Below are 18345 nucleotides of genomic sequence, written 5' to 3'. Positions count from 1 at the left end.
CTTTTGTCTCTGTGTTTGAGACACAGAGTTTGAAGTCATCTTCCAATTTTGTGCAAATTCTGATATTTATGAAAAGCCAATTAACACACCATTTAACACATAAAAAGGTTAGGGGACTAAATTTTTTTTTATTACTAATAAAAAGTTTTAAAACCGCTGATCTAGATGAAACTATTAACATAAGCCAATAGGGGCATTTATAATTACTGTGGCAATGGCACGGCATGACGTCATAACAGGAAAGCAATAGAATGGGTTTGTATGAAGACTTAATTTACTGTCAGCGGTAATGGCACGTCTGTTATGCCATCATGCCGTGCCGTGCCGTTGCTGTAGTAATTATAAATACGCCCATTGACCACTTAATACCATGGCACTAATAAATAAGACTGGAAAAAGACATTGGGTGCATCTTTTACTCCCGTCTAAACAGGGTCTTAATGGTAGGCATATAAGTTAAAATAATTTAAGATTTCTGTTTATATTTTGCGTTCCTGCAATAACAGATATTTTGTTGAGTATTTCATTAAAAGATTATTACAGGTTGTTTTCCATGATTTGTCTCATTACATTAATATTTTTTAATGAATATATTATATTGTCTAATAAAATTATTTGTTTTATTTCTCCCTTTGCTACTCCCCATATACCCCCTGGATTCCCTTCAGAATTAATGAAATACGCGTGTCCGAGGGTAAAACTCCACAATATGTTTCTACATGATAGTACAGTAAAAAAGATCAATTAGTTTATCGAAATTATATTGTTTTTTTTCCGTACAAAAACACTTTTTCCATAGAAGATTTTTAAACATCTTCATTGGATGCTGCACGCTGCACTACTCCTGAACTCCTTGTATAATATAAATATTTGGGGACAGTCTTCGATTATAAATTAATTTTTTGTCACATACACTCGGCTTCACAAAAATCGCACCTATTTCAAAATCTTACGAGACAAAAAGCAAATGTGTAGTGTCGTCACCCTGATACACGCCTCCGGATGAAACAGTCTCTTAAAACTGTTGCAATGGAAGCAACATCGCACTGTCGCATCCCTGATTGCAGTAGTGCCACCTCTTCGTCAGCAGCGGTGTCCATTTTAAGGGGTTATCTAGCGCTAATTATTCACATGTTTCCTCTTCAACATTCACAGAGTGAATGACATACATTTGACTTAACTGCTCCTTTTTATAGCCTAGGAAGATGACACAAGTTGAGGCACCTGTAAAGAGTACATGCACATAATTTTTTTTAACGTTCCGTACTTGGAAAATTTGTATCGTTTATGAAATGAAACTATTGTCTGATAAGAGGCCGTTAAATGTACATTCAATTAATATCGATATTGTTTGTGTTAGATGTATTGGCTCAGGGCTCGGGGACACTTTGCGATTTTTGTAACGATTTCTGTGACGAGTGTATAAATATTATTACGAATAAAGCAAAGAAAATGTTCAATTTCATAAAAAAAATTGCCCAAGACTTTTGTAATTATCTACTTATGCTGTACAGTGTACGTCCGTAAATAAATATGTATAAAGGAATATGGACATACACCGTACGGTGGTGTTTGTAGAATACCTAATATTAATTGAAAATATAAAATTGAATTATTAAATATCTGATTAAATTGGTTATTTTGATATTATGTATATATATTTGAATTTTTACTTTAAATAAAATTGATATCTCAAAAACACTCTCAAATAATCTTTTGTATACTCATCAGTCTGGAGCCAAATAAAGTATACCTCACCTATGTACCATGTATATTCAACCTCGCAGAGTTATGTTTCACTGGCTCCAGACCCAGACGGATGGGAGCAGTTGGGACTCGTTGTTCGGTATTCACATATAAAAAAATATAATAATATCTTAGCTCTGCATACAAAAAAAATAATAAGATTTCCCTTAATAAAGTTGAAGTGCTAGGACAATTGACCTTTGGCACGTCGAGCTCCCGCTACCTAACCCTCCTGACCGTAGTGCGCCGAGGGTAGAAATCCCACAAACAAAATGTTTTAATGTCAGATTGACAAGGGCGCAGCTAACGCATTTACATGGGGGTGATGTCTGATCGTGGGGATTTTTGGGGCCTCTACTCTTACCACAAGTTATTATTTACAGGGGTAAATAATAACCCCCCCCCTTGCTGGGCCTCTCTGGGCCTCCCCTTGTAGTCACGTCTTTCCTCTATGGGCACGATCCCAGGGCTCTCGGCCTGAGGGGGCCCCGGAACTCATACCCATAGACAGGACCGCCACGAGGGGGTTCAGGGGGGTATAAATCATTGAACCCGACCCGGGCCACCAGGGGCCCTAGCAATTGCAAAATTTTACTAATATTTAAAGTAGGAACCCTTGAGATTATTTTTTCAATAAAATGGTGCTGTACTCACCCGATTACCATAAATTATTATTAAGATGCATACAATAAATTAAAAGGTTAATTGAAAGATAACATATTTCCCAGCCCCAACCTCGGAGATGACCCCGGCTCGGTGCTAAAATGATACACATTGGGGACACAGGACTTGGAAAACAATATAACACATTTTTATATAAGAGGAAAATGTTGCTTGTGTAATGATGGAGGACTCAGTTAGTTTTGGATTGAACTCGCGATACCTAGGTGGGAATCCAAAACGTTTTTGCACTCGGCTACTAGCCGGTTAAGCTAAAATGTTTTAAAAGTTTCCGCTTTCAACAATACTAAAAGATTTCCATTTAATAAAATACTTATGGATGACTTAGCCAGCCGAGGAATTGAACACAATACGCCTGTGGTGTGGGACTCAAACGCGATGTCAACTCAGCCACCGACCGGTCAATTAAAATTCTTTTATTCTTTCTTTTTAATTCTTTTTTTTTTATTACCTTTAATTTTTCCCAATTTATATATTTGACATTACAGTTTTATAATAATAGGAAAGGGAACCCACTAAGGCGCAGCCTGTGCGTGGGTAATATAAGTTAATACATTAGATTTTTGTATTTTGTACCTATAACCATTTTATACCATTCCGCATGTTGATATTAAAAAAACATAAACTAAGAATTGTTTTTAATGTACAATGATCTCCCAACTGAATTATGCTGCATTATCGAACAATCTGAGCAAATAAATTAAATTAAAAAAAAAATTAAACTCTCGCTTACAAATATTTCATAAAACACATTAATTTATAAGAATTAAATTTCAAATTAAGAAGGCTCTCATCAGGCATAACGGCTCCCCTTTTCTGATAAGGTATGCATACATAATTCACAATTTCTCCAAGAATGCCCATAGTATTTTGTAAAATATAAATGTACTAAATTCATATTCATTTATGTTACATTAAAAATGTATGAATGGAGAGTCCTAATATATTTAAGTTTTCTTCCCTGTCTCCATAAATCAACTATCTACTTGTCTCTCTTCACCTCTTCGCACTTCTTAGTCCTCTTAGTTGTTCTCGTTGGTCTAATGCACATAAATGTAATGCATAAATAAATCACTCTCGTGTAATGTGGTCAAATCGGTCTAATGAAATAGATTTAAAAATTTGGGCCCATTTGAAACAGTGAATAATCAAATAAAAACCTACGTCTTATTTTATCTTTTTTTTATGATTACTATGCTCCTCCTACTCATCGGTGATGGTTGTTATATTGACATCCTTGTCAACTTGAAAATTACTCAATATCTATGACTTTTACAAAAGTATTTTTATCTATGGAGTAACAACGTTCCCATTTTATTGATCGCCGGCGCCGCCATTCGCCATTTGTAATTTGTATTCTGATATTCTTTATTACTAGCCTCGCCTAGTTTTACCTTGAAAGTTTTACCTTGTGAACAATTTTTAACATGAATACCAGGAGCAATTGTAAGTAAATATTATTTTGATATGTTCGTGGTGCTGTTGAGATGAAATAAACCATCTCAAAATTTAACCTAGCTCGACGCGTCCCCAAAATACCCGTAAATCATTTAGGTACAGTAAATACGGACGGAAATTCTCGTTTTCTATTGCCCTGATGCTCATATTTACGGTTGCTTGAGTTGTTTTTGATTTTTTCGCCAAATGCTGTAGCATGGAAACGAGCACTACTGTAAGTCAGTCAGCAGTTTGCAATAGTCTTTTTTACTCACTCATCTTAGTCATCTTGGTTCCGGTTTTATAGTATCCACCATCTCTATCCATACAATGCAAATACAGTGACACTTGACCTCGAGCTTATAACGTAACTGGTAAAAAGCAATTTTGTTAGCCAAAGATAACTTTTTTTTTACTTCCTTTGTATTACCCGCTTTCCAAGGCCGTCTGCGAATTTTAAACGAAGAATGACGCTGTGGAGTGGTTACAATCCTTTGCTACGAATCCGGAAGCCGCGGGTTCAAATCTCGGCATGCGCAAGAAAATTTTATTTGATTAATTTGTGTTTTTCACAATTTATTAATTTAATATAATATATATAGCATATTTGCGGCATGTCCCAGATTGGTAGGTACTTTCAATATCGCACTGGCGAAAGACCGTCATTCAGAATAAAAACGTCACTTGAAATGGCTTTACCCGTGTTTGGTGACCAGATCTGAATAGCAAAGTATTTCCCCCACCTTCCTCCTCCACATTTTCTTCACTTTTTCCACTCCTTTACCTTCAGCCTCACAACATAACCCAATTGTGAATGCCGTAGTCTCACTGGCCCCAGAGTTAGGTTATGTCAAGAGTATATCTGGATTTGAATGAAACAAGGAGTGTGTGCCAAGACGGATGGATCTTCCAGAATGCGACTTTTACATATTGCTCAATAAAATTTAGCCTTCAGGCCCGTTCCCACAGTTCGTATTTTCAAAGTTAGCGTAGTTTCCCACATTTGCACATTCGACCCTACAATAAAACAATTCATTGGCCTGGTATTTTTATAAAAATGTTGTCTTGTTTGTGTTTCATTTATGAATTCGTGATATTTTATGATCACCCTAGTTAAACCATTATGCCTAAAAATATTTTCAAATATCTTTCCCACCCCTGTCCCATAGTAATAAAAACCCCAAATAAAGTTTCATCTCCCTTAAAATAATCCCTTTAAAATATTTGTATTGTTTAAGGTGAAACGTAAGCGGCAATTTTCATACAAACTGTTTCTTTGCCCCATTCGAAATCTACAGATAATATTTTATTTATTTTAGTACTGAAAAATAATACTAATAATGATTTTTGCGCGAACGCAAATTTTACTGTTATATTACTTATAATAACCGAGTAATTACATTAACAAAAGTCATTATTTTTCATCTAATTACTGTAAGTGTTAGTGACACAAGTAGGTAAAAACGCTACTCTAGCCTGTCCGTACACTAGAAGAGATATACTTCTGTGGGAGCAGTTCCGATATATATTTCACAAGAACGTTTGCAACACATTCCTACGGTTCTAAAGTACCTAGTTAGATGCATTTGTAGTAAAAATGTCAAGTTGCATGGAATGGTTTTTTATGCTGATAGAATAATGTTTTCGCTTTTTTTATAAATGTTCCAGTATTACTGAGCGCACGGAATATTTGCGACGGAGGCTTACAGTAAAAGGGCTAAATTAACTGTCTTACGATAACAAGGACGACTTTAATAATTTAGAACTTTCTTGAATCTGTAAAAATTACTATAGATAGACTCGCCTAGTTATTTTGATGTACTAAACAATAAAATGCATAGATCGAGCTACGTAGGTACCTATATACTCTAGCATAACATTATCTGTCTGCCACTTGCCACGGGTTTGAGATGTTATAAAAAACTATCGAAAAAGTGTAAACAATTGAAGTGACCTTTTTTGTGCCAAAAAGAAATCAACAATAACAACGATTTTGTATAACGCATTTTTGTTTTCCCATAACAATGAGGCGTGCACTTTATAAAAAGATTCACCAGTTTATTTCCGGTCTAAGATATTTGTTTAAAAAAAGTTTTATTTTCAATCATTATTTTAATCATTATTATCAATCTTTCTGTCCTATAAAGAGTTGACTATTATTAACATGTCTCGTTTATTGTTTTTGGAAATAAAAAAAATACAAAAAAACGAGTGTGCTTTAGACCACACGACTGAAGTAAAACTTCTTTAGCTCCATCTATATGTATGTATAATATATGTATAATAGAACCTACCACAAGACACGGAACAACAATCGATGCAGTTTTGTCTAAATATCTTTCTAATTTTCATTCGAAAACATATGTGTCTAATTTCTCATACCATAGCCCTATTGTCTCGGTCTTAAAATCATCCACAGTAATTACTGATGTATCCGATAATGAAAATAATGAATATAAAAATAAATAATATTATAATATTGTCCGGTTATAATGCCTAAGTAATATTTATTACGTATTATGAGACCCTAAACGGCCTAAACCCTACGTACCAAGACTTGAGCGCACGACGAATTTGATTCTCCATCTGGTAATTCTAACCACTTAATTGGTTTCGGTACATACGCCGCGTACAAATATACGAACAGATATACCTTTTTGACTTACACAAAACATATAAGATGCAAAGAAACACCAAGGTCATGGTTAATAAATAGGTATGTACCTACATCGCTTGTTGTCGTAAAGCCCATTTAACACGACAAGACATTTTGTGGTCTGGTCACTTAGAGATACACCGAACATATCAATGGAGGGCTTTTTCGGTAGATTGCTACCGTTGTAGGAGACTAGATTGTCATTTCGATCCCTTTTAGACGTGATCAGACATGATTGGGTCTTTGAAACATTAAATTTGATGAGATTATTCTTACCCCAAGAGAAAACACTCGAGGGAACAACACGGAAGCACTTAAAATTACTAAAAAATATAATAATAGAGCAAGTGAGACTACGGATACATCTCCATGATTTTACGTGGAGGGAAGATATAAAAAAACTATGAGAGGTGGTACATTATTTTGAATGAGAAACAACTTCCGTATAAGAAAAAAATTCTGTTGACGATTTTTCTTTATGCGATAGGTACCTATAGGTAAGTCGATATTTTTTTAAATTTTACACGCTAAAAAAGGTTATTCCAAAGTTTAAAAAACTCCAGCTTTTTCGTTGAAAAAGTTATAAATCACCAGTAAAAAATATATACGCTATCGGTAACCATGTAAAACGGACTTCTCTCGATTTCCCGAAGTTTGTAGGATTGTATATTATTACTCTACTTACCTTAGAGTGATAATATTCTTATTACGCTATGGATTGTACATGTACATGGACATAGTAAGTCATGCAAGCGGCCTTTAAAAAAAAGGTCCAGTTAAGGCCAGCAACGCGCCATATGCTTTGTTACCTAGCCAGCGCTTTTTATAAAAAATTCAATCTCCCCAAGCGACGATTTAAATTACTGAATTCAACAATACTTTTATCATCCTTCTCTTTTAGACTTGAGCGTTTTACCGTAGAAATTTTGAAATGCACGATTTTTTACAAATATCTTTTGGTTTGGTATTAAAATTCTTCCGCGGCAAATGTTTTTTGTGCGTGTTGGTTTTACAATAAAATTGTGTGTTTTTCTGCCGTTCTGTAAAATTATAAAAGTATTGGTACGAAAAAAAATTTAAACAGATTAATATATTTTATGTGCATGTGCGAACCAATAACTTACCTCAATATTAAAAAGCATAACGCGTTAAAAGAGTTTTAATTGACAATATTGAAAATAACACCATCTATCGGTGTAAAGTTTCTAAATATATTTTAAGAATAACCTTAAGTCACATCTGTATTATTTAGGATAGTTATGTATGTTTAAGAATGTTGTTTTCCGACGAGCGGGTGGAACAGCTTTATTTTTGTAATATGTCCTTCAAGAATTTAGTTTAAATACAGATACCTCCCAGAAAAAGGGTAGTGTTGAAATAACTGGTAGGTACATGCGTACCTACGCAGTCAGTCGTGAGATAATTACTAGGTTTATGTAAACCTAGAGAAAACCATGAAGAATAAAGGAAACTAGACCTTTATTTCTTTCAGTTTAAGTTTGAGCAGAGGAAAATAGATCCTCTGCAATTATATTGTGAATTAATAAATTTATATGTCAAGAAGAAGAAGTGTTTTCCTGCATTCCATCTGACGGCGTGTTCTCGTACCACGATAGCAGAAACAACGGAGTTGTTTGCCGGTCCACCTTTCCACCTTTCCACCTTTTATCCCCTCGAATAAATTTCGTTAAGGTTATTAGTATTTTATTATTATTTTTCAGACGGTAACAGAAACAGTGGCGGCGGAAATTACCAGACCGGCCGGTACAACAACCCGGGAACTTTCATCCCTGCTCAGGTAAGCTACCATACACCAGTACTTCTACCGGTTCTTCATTTTAATCAGAGTTGCCTGCCACCAGATTATACGTTACCAGTAGAAATGTCTTTTTCAAAATGAAGATAATGCATTTTTTTATTGAAGTTATATTTTGGAGGTTTAATGCTAGAAGTGCCTATATAGGAATGAAGATTGTAAATCCATTTCTTGGTCTAAAAAATTCTGAAACAATATTTTGATTTTATACATTAAATAGGCCACAATTTCATTAATCTAGTGAACCTGCCATAGGTACATAAATTCAAATAAGGGATGTATTAGAGTACTTTCTGGTACCTAAACCAAATTACCACAAGTACAGATACTTCTAGCATTACCTCCAGATTCATTTATTTAATATTCTGTTATACTTGTGAATCAAAATTCAATCATTAAATGTTTACATTTCCAATTGTGTACTTTGGCAGAAGCCTATTTTTACAATACAAATGAAAAAAGACGTAGGGTGATAGGGAAATAATTCCATACATAATTTTGAAATATATATCAAACCCTTGCTAGTATCTTTTTTAAAATTTTTATAAGTGTGTTTTTCAGGTTTATATGTAGGTACTTATTTATTAAGTTAAAATTTGACGCACTTGTGTTTACATAATTTTTTATGCATACTGAACAAGTTTCTTCTATTATCTTAATTATTACAAATTTTAAAACATTACCCGATTTAAAAAAAATGTTTATTTGCATGTTAAAATCCTTAAGTGTTGTAAAATATTTCTCCACAGTGTAAGGTAACCCGAAATTAAGTTTTGTCATATTATAAATGTACTATTTGCCCTCTGGATTGACCATGGATAAATAAGTATGCAAGACAATATAGAAAATTAATTTATTCAAATATTTGTCCCATGGATTACCGTTAATCTCATTGTGAAATCAGATGGGAGCACATCAGCAGAATGCTGTCTGCTCAGTAAGAATTATGTTATTATCATTATAATTCGATGCGGGATTATAGCTGGTATAAACTCTTAATGAATCCACTTTACATCATAAGTAGGCATTATTAATTCTATCATTTACTTATCCATGGATTCAGTGAATAATCATCACAGCGGGTTTAAGTTAAAAGTTGTCTATTTACTTCTGTTCTATTATTATTTCTTTGGATTCATTCTCCCATTTTACCTGCCTTTGCAGCTCTCGGGGGCCTGGCATTGTTCCGGAACTTTCCATCTCCGTTCCTTTCCTGTTTTTCCTTCTCGGTGCCATCCCTATCCACACGGAGACGGCATACAATATGATGATCTTCAGCCTCCCAACTGATGGTCCGCCCTATCTAATAAGGGATTGAACTCGCATCAGAGTGGAATTAAACCAAACAATTGAATTAAACAAACTTAAGATGAATTTGTAATCATGAACTCTCTAATAATATTAATTTATAGAAATTTTTGTAGATCAAATTAAAATGTGTAAACATGTTTTAATCACTCTTCTTGAATTCCGATGTAAATTAAAAATGGCTCGTCCATTTTGATTTTCAATAGCGATGTTAAATCATCTGCAGATGTGTTGTTTTAAATGCCTAGTTTAAATATTGTTAAATAGATATTCTGATAAGTTGATGTGTTCCTTAAAGATTGTATGCCGCACCATGTGGAAGGGACACCATGTAGAGATATTCGACACGTCGCCATGTGACCGACGGAGGCGTGTCGTTTCACCTCCCTTTACTCATTTAGTCGCTCTGTTGTGCATATATGCGTTTGTATGTGTCGAAACCATCCATCGTGGCTGCCGACGTGTTGCCCTCCACTCGACGATTGATAAACAACATCGTTCAAAGGTTCAATCATCACCGAGTCTATTTGTCGCAGCTAATTGATGAACTTTAAATATTATAAAACAAGCTTTTAACTGTGCACAACAAAACAAACAATTTCTTGACCTATTTGCATAGCTTATTTGCTGATAATGCATTTAGTTTGTCTTAACTTCAATTGTTATCATTATGGGTGAAACGGATCCTTAAAATGTGTTGGAGTCAGAGTCAAATAGACTAGAAGGAGTATTGATACGTTTGTATGATTTTGTTCATCAACCGTCCATTGGACGCACATTTAGATTGGATGTTTCGACGCAATAGATAAGCGTATACTCAGACAGTTAAGGTCACAAGTTTCTATCGGGGCGACCCCTCTTGGCATCTATTAGAGTCGCACACTTTACAATTCAATTTCGCCAAGTCAACAACTCAAAATTTTAAACCAGTCACAAAGGTGGACTTTAGTCTATGGTCTGGTAAAGTGTCCTCTCTATGGTAGGTTGCTTTTTATGTCGGTCGCTCTGCTCGGTTCTTGTGATTTGGATTCAAACCCACTCTGGATGCGGGGGCACAGAGGGACGACCCGCGACTGGGCGATGCTCAACAGAAACAGTAATGGGTACGTCTGTGTTCTGCATACTATATCTGTGGGAGAGTGGTTAAAGCAACACAGATATTCTGATGATAAATAATCAATGGTCATATGTTACATTTACAGCTAATTGTACAATGAAGGATTGTTGCTGCTTTAATTACAAATGGTTATTCATTATTATACTTTGTTTCTTGTACCTGATAGCAAAAGCCTTAATATACATTTTTCTGTGGAAATTGTGTTTTTACATTTGGTCGACAAATGAAAAATTTAATATTCCTGTGTTTCTCCTTTTAAAATTGCTTTATAAAAATGGTCCATCTCTTTGATTTAATAATTTCGTCACTACAAATCCATTATCACGTGAGCCATCCTCAAATAAATCTAAATCCGTAGAAATAAACTAAAAGATAACAAATGGTTGCCAGAGTATTTGGTAAATTAGATCTAACGCACGCGGAGATGGATTTGTAATTAAATACCTTGTTACGTAGGTTGTGGTTTTGCTGTTACAAGATTTTAAAATACAAATTGTTTGAAGTGCTGATTTTATTTTTGTTTCCTATAACAACACCCCCATTTATTTATCTCTAACACTAACAATCAGAACTACGTCCCCTTTCACGTTTTATTCATTTTACAACATTCCCTTCACATTGACCTTGCCCAATTCTTCTTTTCTCCAGCAGTAAAACTGTTGCGGTGCTCGTTAAAGTTACCATTTACCTCATATTCGCGGCTGTCGCATATGTGATCCATCAGTTGCTATCCCCATAGCGGACATTGCATATGTGATCCATGAAGTTTCACTAAAGTGGAACTGTTGTGGCACTCACATAAACACCAATCCATTGAGTTATAATAATGAATATTATGCTATACAGCAACCGTTGCAACAACAACAGCAGCAGCAGCAGTATGGGGGTCAGCAGCAGAGTGGAGGTCAGCAGCAGGGTGGGGGCCCCCCGCGGCACCCCAGCCAGGGTCAGGGGTGGGCCACGGATGGACCCTCCCCCAACATCACCCCTGTGAAGGCCGCCTTCCAGGCCCTGCCGCCCCCCACCCCCATTGAGACTGACGAAGCTGAGGCCGAGGTCACCCCCAGCGAGGCGGGAGAGGGAGAAGAAGGGGGACGCAAGAAGTGGATGAAGAAAGGTTGGATGATTATTTTTTATTCAGAAAAATTCCTAGTATTAACCTTTTAAATGCCAGTAGGTAGAAGTGTAGCTGTGCACAGCAGGCCAAGAATGCGAGTTAACTCGCTCTTGGCACAGAAGCGGTTAATAAATTGTCATATCGCTTTCCATGTTTAATTACCAATTCAGGCAAAAGTCACCAACCCATACGCACAGGTTTTGAGATGATGTCTAAATTTAAATGTCAGAGAAATAATCTTATTTGAATGCTTTTAAATTTTTTCTATTATTATTCGGGTTGATATAACTTTGAAGTTTCAGTTACACAAATTTTAAAACCGTATTGTGATGTTTATGTAATATATTTCCAGCTTTCAAATTTGCAGTATCTCAAAAATGACTTCTTTTTCAAGTTCAATAACTATTTAGTTTATTAATTAAGCTCATTTAAAAAAGTCAATTCTCACTCCATTTAATTATTCATTATGGTAGACAGATGTTGAATGGGATAAATTTTCAAATATCATGACTTGAACATACCTCATGAAAAATACATCTGATTTTAATTCCCCATTTTAAATCGATTCAATCTAATGTACATAGTGCCCTTGCGATTTTTCGCAAAAAGGTGCTATATAAATTATCCAATTATTATTATTATTTTGCTTGATCGGCGACGATAACCATGAGATTAATGCATCACTTTTCATAGATCTTTTTTTTTTTTTTTAAGAATTTATTCCAGAATTATGTTATTAAACAAAATAAGTTTGAAGAAACCCAAATGCATATATTTTGAAAGCTGAATAATAAAAAGCATGGCATCTGCAACTGTGTCAAGCTGTAAAATTAAATTAAAAGTTACGTTAAAGTAAAAGTCAGTTAAGTAATATATAATAATATTTGTTTACAGGCGTGGCGGGCTTCAAGGTGAGCATGCGCGAACGTCGGCGCCGGCAGAATCGCCAGCTGCGTCGCCTCATCACGCCGAAGAATGCGCTTATGGTGCTCAACGAGCTCACACCCGGCAGTCAGCACGAGTGCAGCGTCCAGCCCGAGGCAGAGGCCTTCGCCGGCTCCGTCACCAAGCAGTACGTGGCCGTGCTCAATGTGGAGGGCATCGAATACCGGGGCACTGGTAAGCACTCTGACTATTAATACTTATACAAGCTGTCTAAGTGACTATTCCAAAGACTGTATTCACTCTGAGACTATTCCAACATTTATATGAACTCTGACATACTATTCCAATCTTTATAAGTGGCTCACTAGTTCTATATGTGCTGTGTGTATGTTGTAAGTCCCTATTTTACCTACTAAGATTGATGTTGTTCTTTAGGATTCGGCTTTAACTGATATCCAGTGGTCAGTGTTAATTATCTTCTCTCATTTAGTTGACAATGTATAAGTTCCCCCAGGAATGTAATATTACGCATCCTTGTATCCCAAACTTCACATGATGACAATTCACTGCGCAAATCTGAATGTATCTATAATAACTTCCGGCCTTATTAGCCGTAGAGGTATTTCAGATCCGCATGTTCTGTGATTATCTGACCTAGAACTTCTGATCAATGAATTCAACCATGTATGCATCTGGTGGTGATTGAGGTTACGTTTCCATGTGGTAGGCCCTTCCAAGCTGCAGGCCAAGAACCACGCAGCGGAGGGCGTCATCAGAGATATGATCATCAAGCAGATGGGGAAGATCCCCGAAGCCACTGCTGCAGCGTCCGTGACACCATCGACGCCAACGACCCCAGCCACCTCTGATGACGTAGAGATGAAAGTTGGTAAGTAATCATTTAAAACATCCCAATCAAATAATGAAGAATAATGAACCTGCAAATATTGCTGTAGAAATAATTATTGGCGATAGTGTTAGCGGACAATACAATGAAACTGTAGTTTATGCTTGAGATGGCCGTAGCCGTGTGTTTAGTGATCTCACTCCATTCAAGACGACAACTTACCTTAGTTGGGAATGCCATAGTCCCACTGGCTCTAGGTATTTGGGATTCTGGTATTCCCGTATATAATTTACTTATATTTTTTATTAGAAACGCCTGGAGAAGAGAAGGATGATGAAGGACCTACTTTCCCTATGATCCAGCTTGCGTCCTACGCACTTCACAAGCTGTTCACAGACTGGCAGACTGAAGGGTTCAAGGTACCCTCTCTGGGGCCCAGCAAGGTATATTACTTCTTTAATATGAAAATTGAATACCATTGGTTTTTTTATAGCTGCTTTCAGAACCGTACACTAAGTACCCACAATCGTACATGCTCAATGGCTTTATGCTTTTTATTTGATGTAAAAAAGATTCAAGGTATTAATCAAAAGTCCGTGTTTTCAGGTTGCCCCCCCCGGTAGTGGCGCCGAGACCCCTGCCTCGGTGGTGACCCCCGCGCCCAAGGCGCCCCGCAAACCCCCCGTGCTGCCGCCCTGCCCCGAGGCGTTGCACCCCTGCGTGCTGCTCAGCCAGATGAAGGGGGCGCTTGTCTACAGCTTCCTGGCCTGCGAGGGGGTCAAGCCCAATGGACAGATCTTCTCGATGGGGGTCATTGTGGACGGAACCACCTACATTGGAAAAGGTAAATGCATTAACTTTTCAATCAATTACAACCACATTTGTGAGTGGAAGACACTCTCACGGCTCTCACGCTCAGACGCCTTGGTGTAAAACCACCATTCAGAATTGAAACGTTGCTTGAGACGACTTTAGCTGTGTCAGATCTGAATAGCCAGGTATTTCCCCACCTTCCTCTACCCCTCCCCACTACCACTATGGAAAAGTGCTGTGTACAGGGACCCCTAGCTTTGAAACATCACGCATATAAAGAGTTAAACTGGACCACAAGGGAATATTACATCGACGGCAATCCATCACATCGTAAATTATATTTCGCCACTTTTCAGGAGAGACAAAAAAACTGGTGATGATTTTACCCAAACTAAAGACAATTGAGATGCGCGGAGTGATTCTACTTTCATTGTAAGAGTTAATATACTATATTAATCCCCGCGTTGTAGGTTTATTACCGCTGTCAAATATCATTGCAGGATGACTCATCGCCGTTGACGATAAGGTGTAACAAATGCAGACCGTCTCCGTATCAATAATAATATCTTGTTTTTCTTTCAGCCCCAAACAAGAAGGAAGCCCGAAAGTTAGCTGCGCAGCGAGCCTGCGAAAGCATCTTCAACATAGTCTACCCTAAGGCGGAACTAAAAGTCCCCATTGAAGATATGTGAATCAATCCGAAAAACAAACCTAAATAATAATTATAATACAACACAATATACATAGCTCTAGTATTCTGGCTCCAGCATCTTTCGGACGCAAGTGACTATTTAATTTTCCAAATAGGTATAGATTATACATAGTCTGTAATATAAATCTGAACAATATGAATTCAAATTTATGTGATTTTTTTTTCAAATTATTATTTTTATGAAATAAATGTAATACAGTGCTTATTTATAGTAGGCACCGGTTAATGTGATCATATTGTCTACCTTGACAGTTTTAAAAAATATATATTTAATGCAATATTATACGATTATGAGCTCCGGAGAAAGTCGGTACAGAGCTAATTATGTCATAACAATGCTGAGTCAAATAGATAATTGGTGTTATCCCGATGAGTTCAAATTAAAGGATTTTTACTGCAAATATCTAAATCATGTCATTTTTTCAATGATTTTTTCCGTCTTTCCTGCATAGCGGCCAAATATGACTGGGAGTAATATAGGTACATTCTGTGTGATGTTATTTAGAGTCATTTAATTGTAATATAATAAAACCACCCTAGAGACAAACTACTCTGCACTCGTGTGACAAAAGCAAGCTCAATTTTCCTTACTAAAATTGATCAGAAATTATTTGATTGGCCTGTATGTCGAAAAGTCTTTGTAAATTAGTGACAACTGCTTGTTTTTTTCAAATCGAAGACATACATAGATCAGGCTTTTAGGTTATATCTGATCGGTGATGAATAAACACTATCCAATGGAGGCTGAACACAAACCAGTGCCTACCAGGTAAATAATGTACTAGATTTCAACAATTCACGTGAAAACGTCTGCAGATAAGTAAGGCATCAAATTGAGGTTCGGCACGCAATACCACAAATGAAACAATAAATTTCAGAGAGCAAAAAAATAAATGCGGTATTGGCCTTGGAAATCACATATGCAGTGGTTGTGATGTTACATGTTCTAAAATAAATAGAATATTTTAACAAATATTCAGCATTCTGTGTACCTAGAAAATGATTGCAATTGTAAAGACATTAAAATATCGCCCACGAAGTGATTTTTCAAGTTTTCCAATTATTATTATTATGACTATCTGTGAAAAATCACAGGTAGCCAGAATTCTCGACAAATCAGTTCCATTTTTAAAATGGCAATTAAAATAATTTTCTGTTATAAATATTATAGGTAGGTACTTTATCACTTGTCTGAATTCTTCCTACAAACACTTCCAATTTTTAAAATGACGACACTTAAATTCAATTCAAATCCGAGTTTTAGAGTTCATCAGGGTGGTATAACTTAAATGTTGTGACGTCATATGATTGCCTAACAATATCCACCAATGAAAAACTCTGAAAGTCTATGGAATAAATTCATTGGTGAATAACATAATAAGTAGGCTCCGAATGAGAATTTTTCTGTCTATATATTGGCATATCTATGGTTTTGTAGGACCAATTTGTTTCACACAAAAAGCCCGAAGTTATCGATCTAGCGAGTGGTTTAATTATGGAGTTCATTAAACCGGAGTTACAGACACAACTGAAATTATTATTTGGAAAAATTGTCATATTCGCGGTGGTATTGCAGGCGGAACCATGATATTATTTATACACTAAATATTTCTGGTGGATTATGTGATCCAGGAATATCTAAATTATAACATTTTTTTTGTTCAGAGGCGGCTACATGTATGAAATAACGCCTTGACTATATTTTTTTTCAAATTAACCGTAAATGTTTCATGTATCAATCTTATGAATTATAATCTTGACTTCAAATTTTAATATTGTATTTCTGTGTGTGCTTAAAATAAAATTAAGGAGAAGCAAATAAATGAGGTGGCGTGATCTGTGTACGTTGAAGAAAGGCTGGCTAGATTAATCCATTTATTATAATTTATTATTTGGCCTAGCACTGATGAATTGTGTGAATGACCCAATTTTATAATGTAATTTTTATTGAACAGAATAAATAAATCAATAAAACACTACATATTTGTTATCATTATCACAATGAATCCTGAACACAGTGGGACAAATAGGTTTACAAGAATCAGAATTGCGATCATGCTTACCACAAAAAAATAAATAAAAAATTGATACTGTTGCATAAAGGATTTGTAACAAGGTGTGTGGATCCTTTTACATAATTTATTTATATGGTTTCAGTGTGTGGCACTTCAATCATTGTGTATTTGCCACATTGGCAAGCCTTAAATCTTTTTGGGTCCCTACGGTTGCCAAACCTGCAATTTAACCACCGAAAGACAACAAATTATTATAAGCATTAATCAATCGCCTGAAATATCCATACAAATTGAAAATATCTCCAGAGTAAAAATAAATGCCGCCAACAGGAATTGAACCCGCACCTTCTGATGTGCGGTCAGGTGCTCTGGACCACTGAGCTACGTCGACTTATTCCCAAATAATTCAATATGTACAAGTACTTCAATCGACAATTACTGCTTATTATATTTTTTTCACCCGTAGACAACCAAATTGGATAGATATTTCAGGCGAGTAATTAATGCTTATAATAATTTGTTAACCTTTGTGCTAAGCATAAAAACCTTGTCTTATAAACATTAGTTTATCATTAAAAAATAACACCGACAGACACAAAAAAAGTAGGTTGCGAGATGTCATTTTTTGTTCAACAACCTTTAGCAGGCTGCACCCTCTTGGCTGAGGACTAACGAATCCGCTCGCTAATTTCGTTATTATTTTAAAACTGAAGACTCCATCCTCGCATATGTATTGGGAATCACAAGCTCATCCTGCGTCCGGACTGACTTTTGAGATGAAAAGAGCTGAGAACAAGGATTCTCGCTCTCATGAGAAAGGATTATCTTCCGCTGCCGAATCCTTCACACCGCGGAGTAAAAATCCAATGATGCAGTCGCATTTGAGTACTCACGGTTCTTCAAATTTGACCACATTAAATTCATTAGCTTGTTATTTTGTTAATAATTAATTTAAATTGTTATTACATAATCCCACGGTAACGACACCTTGGTGAGATGGTAAATAAGTACAAAATATACAAGAACCGCTATACTGAACTGCCGTGTTATGGCAAAACCTGCAACCCAAAAAGGGGACAACTGAGTAAATCATGTTTGAAGATTTCAACAAACCTGTCTAGCTGTGGCTATTTCCAACAACATTTGTCTTAGGGAATGCTGGGTATCTGCAGCCTTAGTTCTAGGAGGGTTGTTG

The 18345-nt window shown here is 36.0% G+C and overlaps 1 protein-coding gene across 1 annotated transcript; it reads left to right on the top strand.

The window, feature by feature from the left end:
• Window positions 1-3724: 3724 nt before the first annotated feature.
• Window positions 3725-17114, top strand: LOC149420195 (double-stranded RNA-specific editase 1-like). The gene is made up of 8 exons (XM_089636455.1): window positions 3725-3873; window positions 8242-8318; window positions 11608-11878; window positions 12773-12997; window positions 13491-13652; window positions 13920-14053; window positions 14217-14454; window positions 15006-17114. The coding sequence occupies exons 1-8, from the start codon at window positions 3855-3857 to the stop codon at window positions 15113-15115; spliced, it is 1236 nt and encodes a 411-aa protein (XP_089492581.1). The 5' UTR covers window positions 3725-3854; the 3' UTR covers window positions 15116-17114.
• Window positions 17115-18345: the final 1231 nt, after the last annotated feature.

The sequence above is a fragment of the Hesperophylax consimilis genome, chromosome 10 (assembly GCF_061612785.1).
Source record: "Hesperophylax consimilis isolate HC1 chromosome 10, BYU_Hcon_1.0, whole genome shotgun sequence".
NCBI classification, from domain to species: Eukaryota; Metazoa; Arthropoda; class Insecta; order Trichoptera; family Limnephilidae; genus Hesperophylax; species Hesperophylax consimilis.
This window is presented reverse-complemented; position numbering and strand designations above follow the sequence as displayed.

What these genes read in the sequence shown, in the direction of transcription:
- LOC149420195 (XM_089636455.1), top strand. An exon ending in CAAGAAGTGGATGAAGAAAG is followed by an intron (nt 11,879 to 12,772) that starts GTTGGATGATTA and finishes ATTTGTTTACAG; the next exon opens with GCGTGGCGGGCTTCAAGGTG. An exon ending in AACCACCTACATTGGAAAAG is followed by an intron (nt 14,455 to 15,005) that starts GTAAATGCATTA and finishes TTTTTCTTTCAG; the next exon opens with CCCCAAACAAGAAGGAAGCC.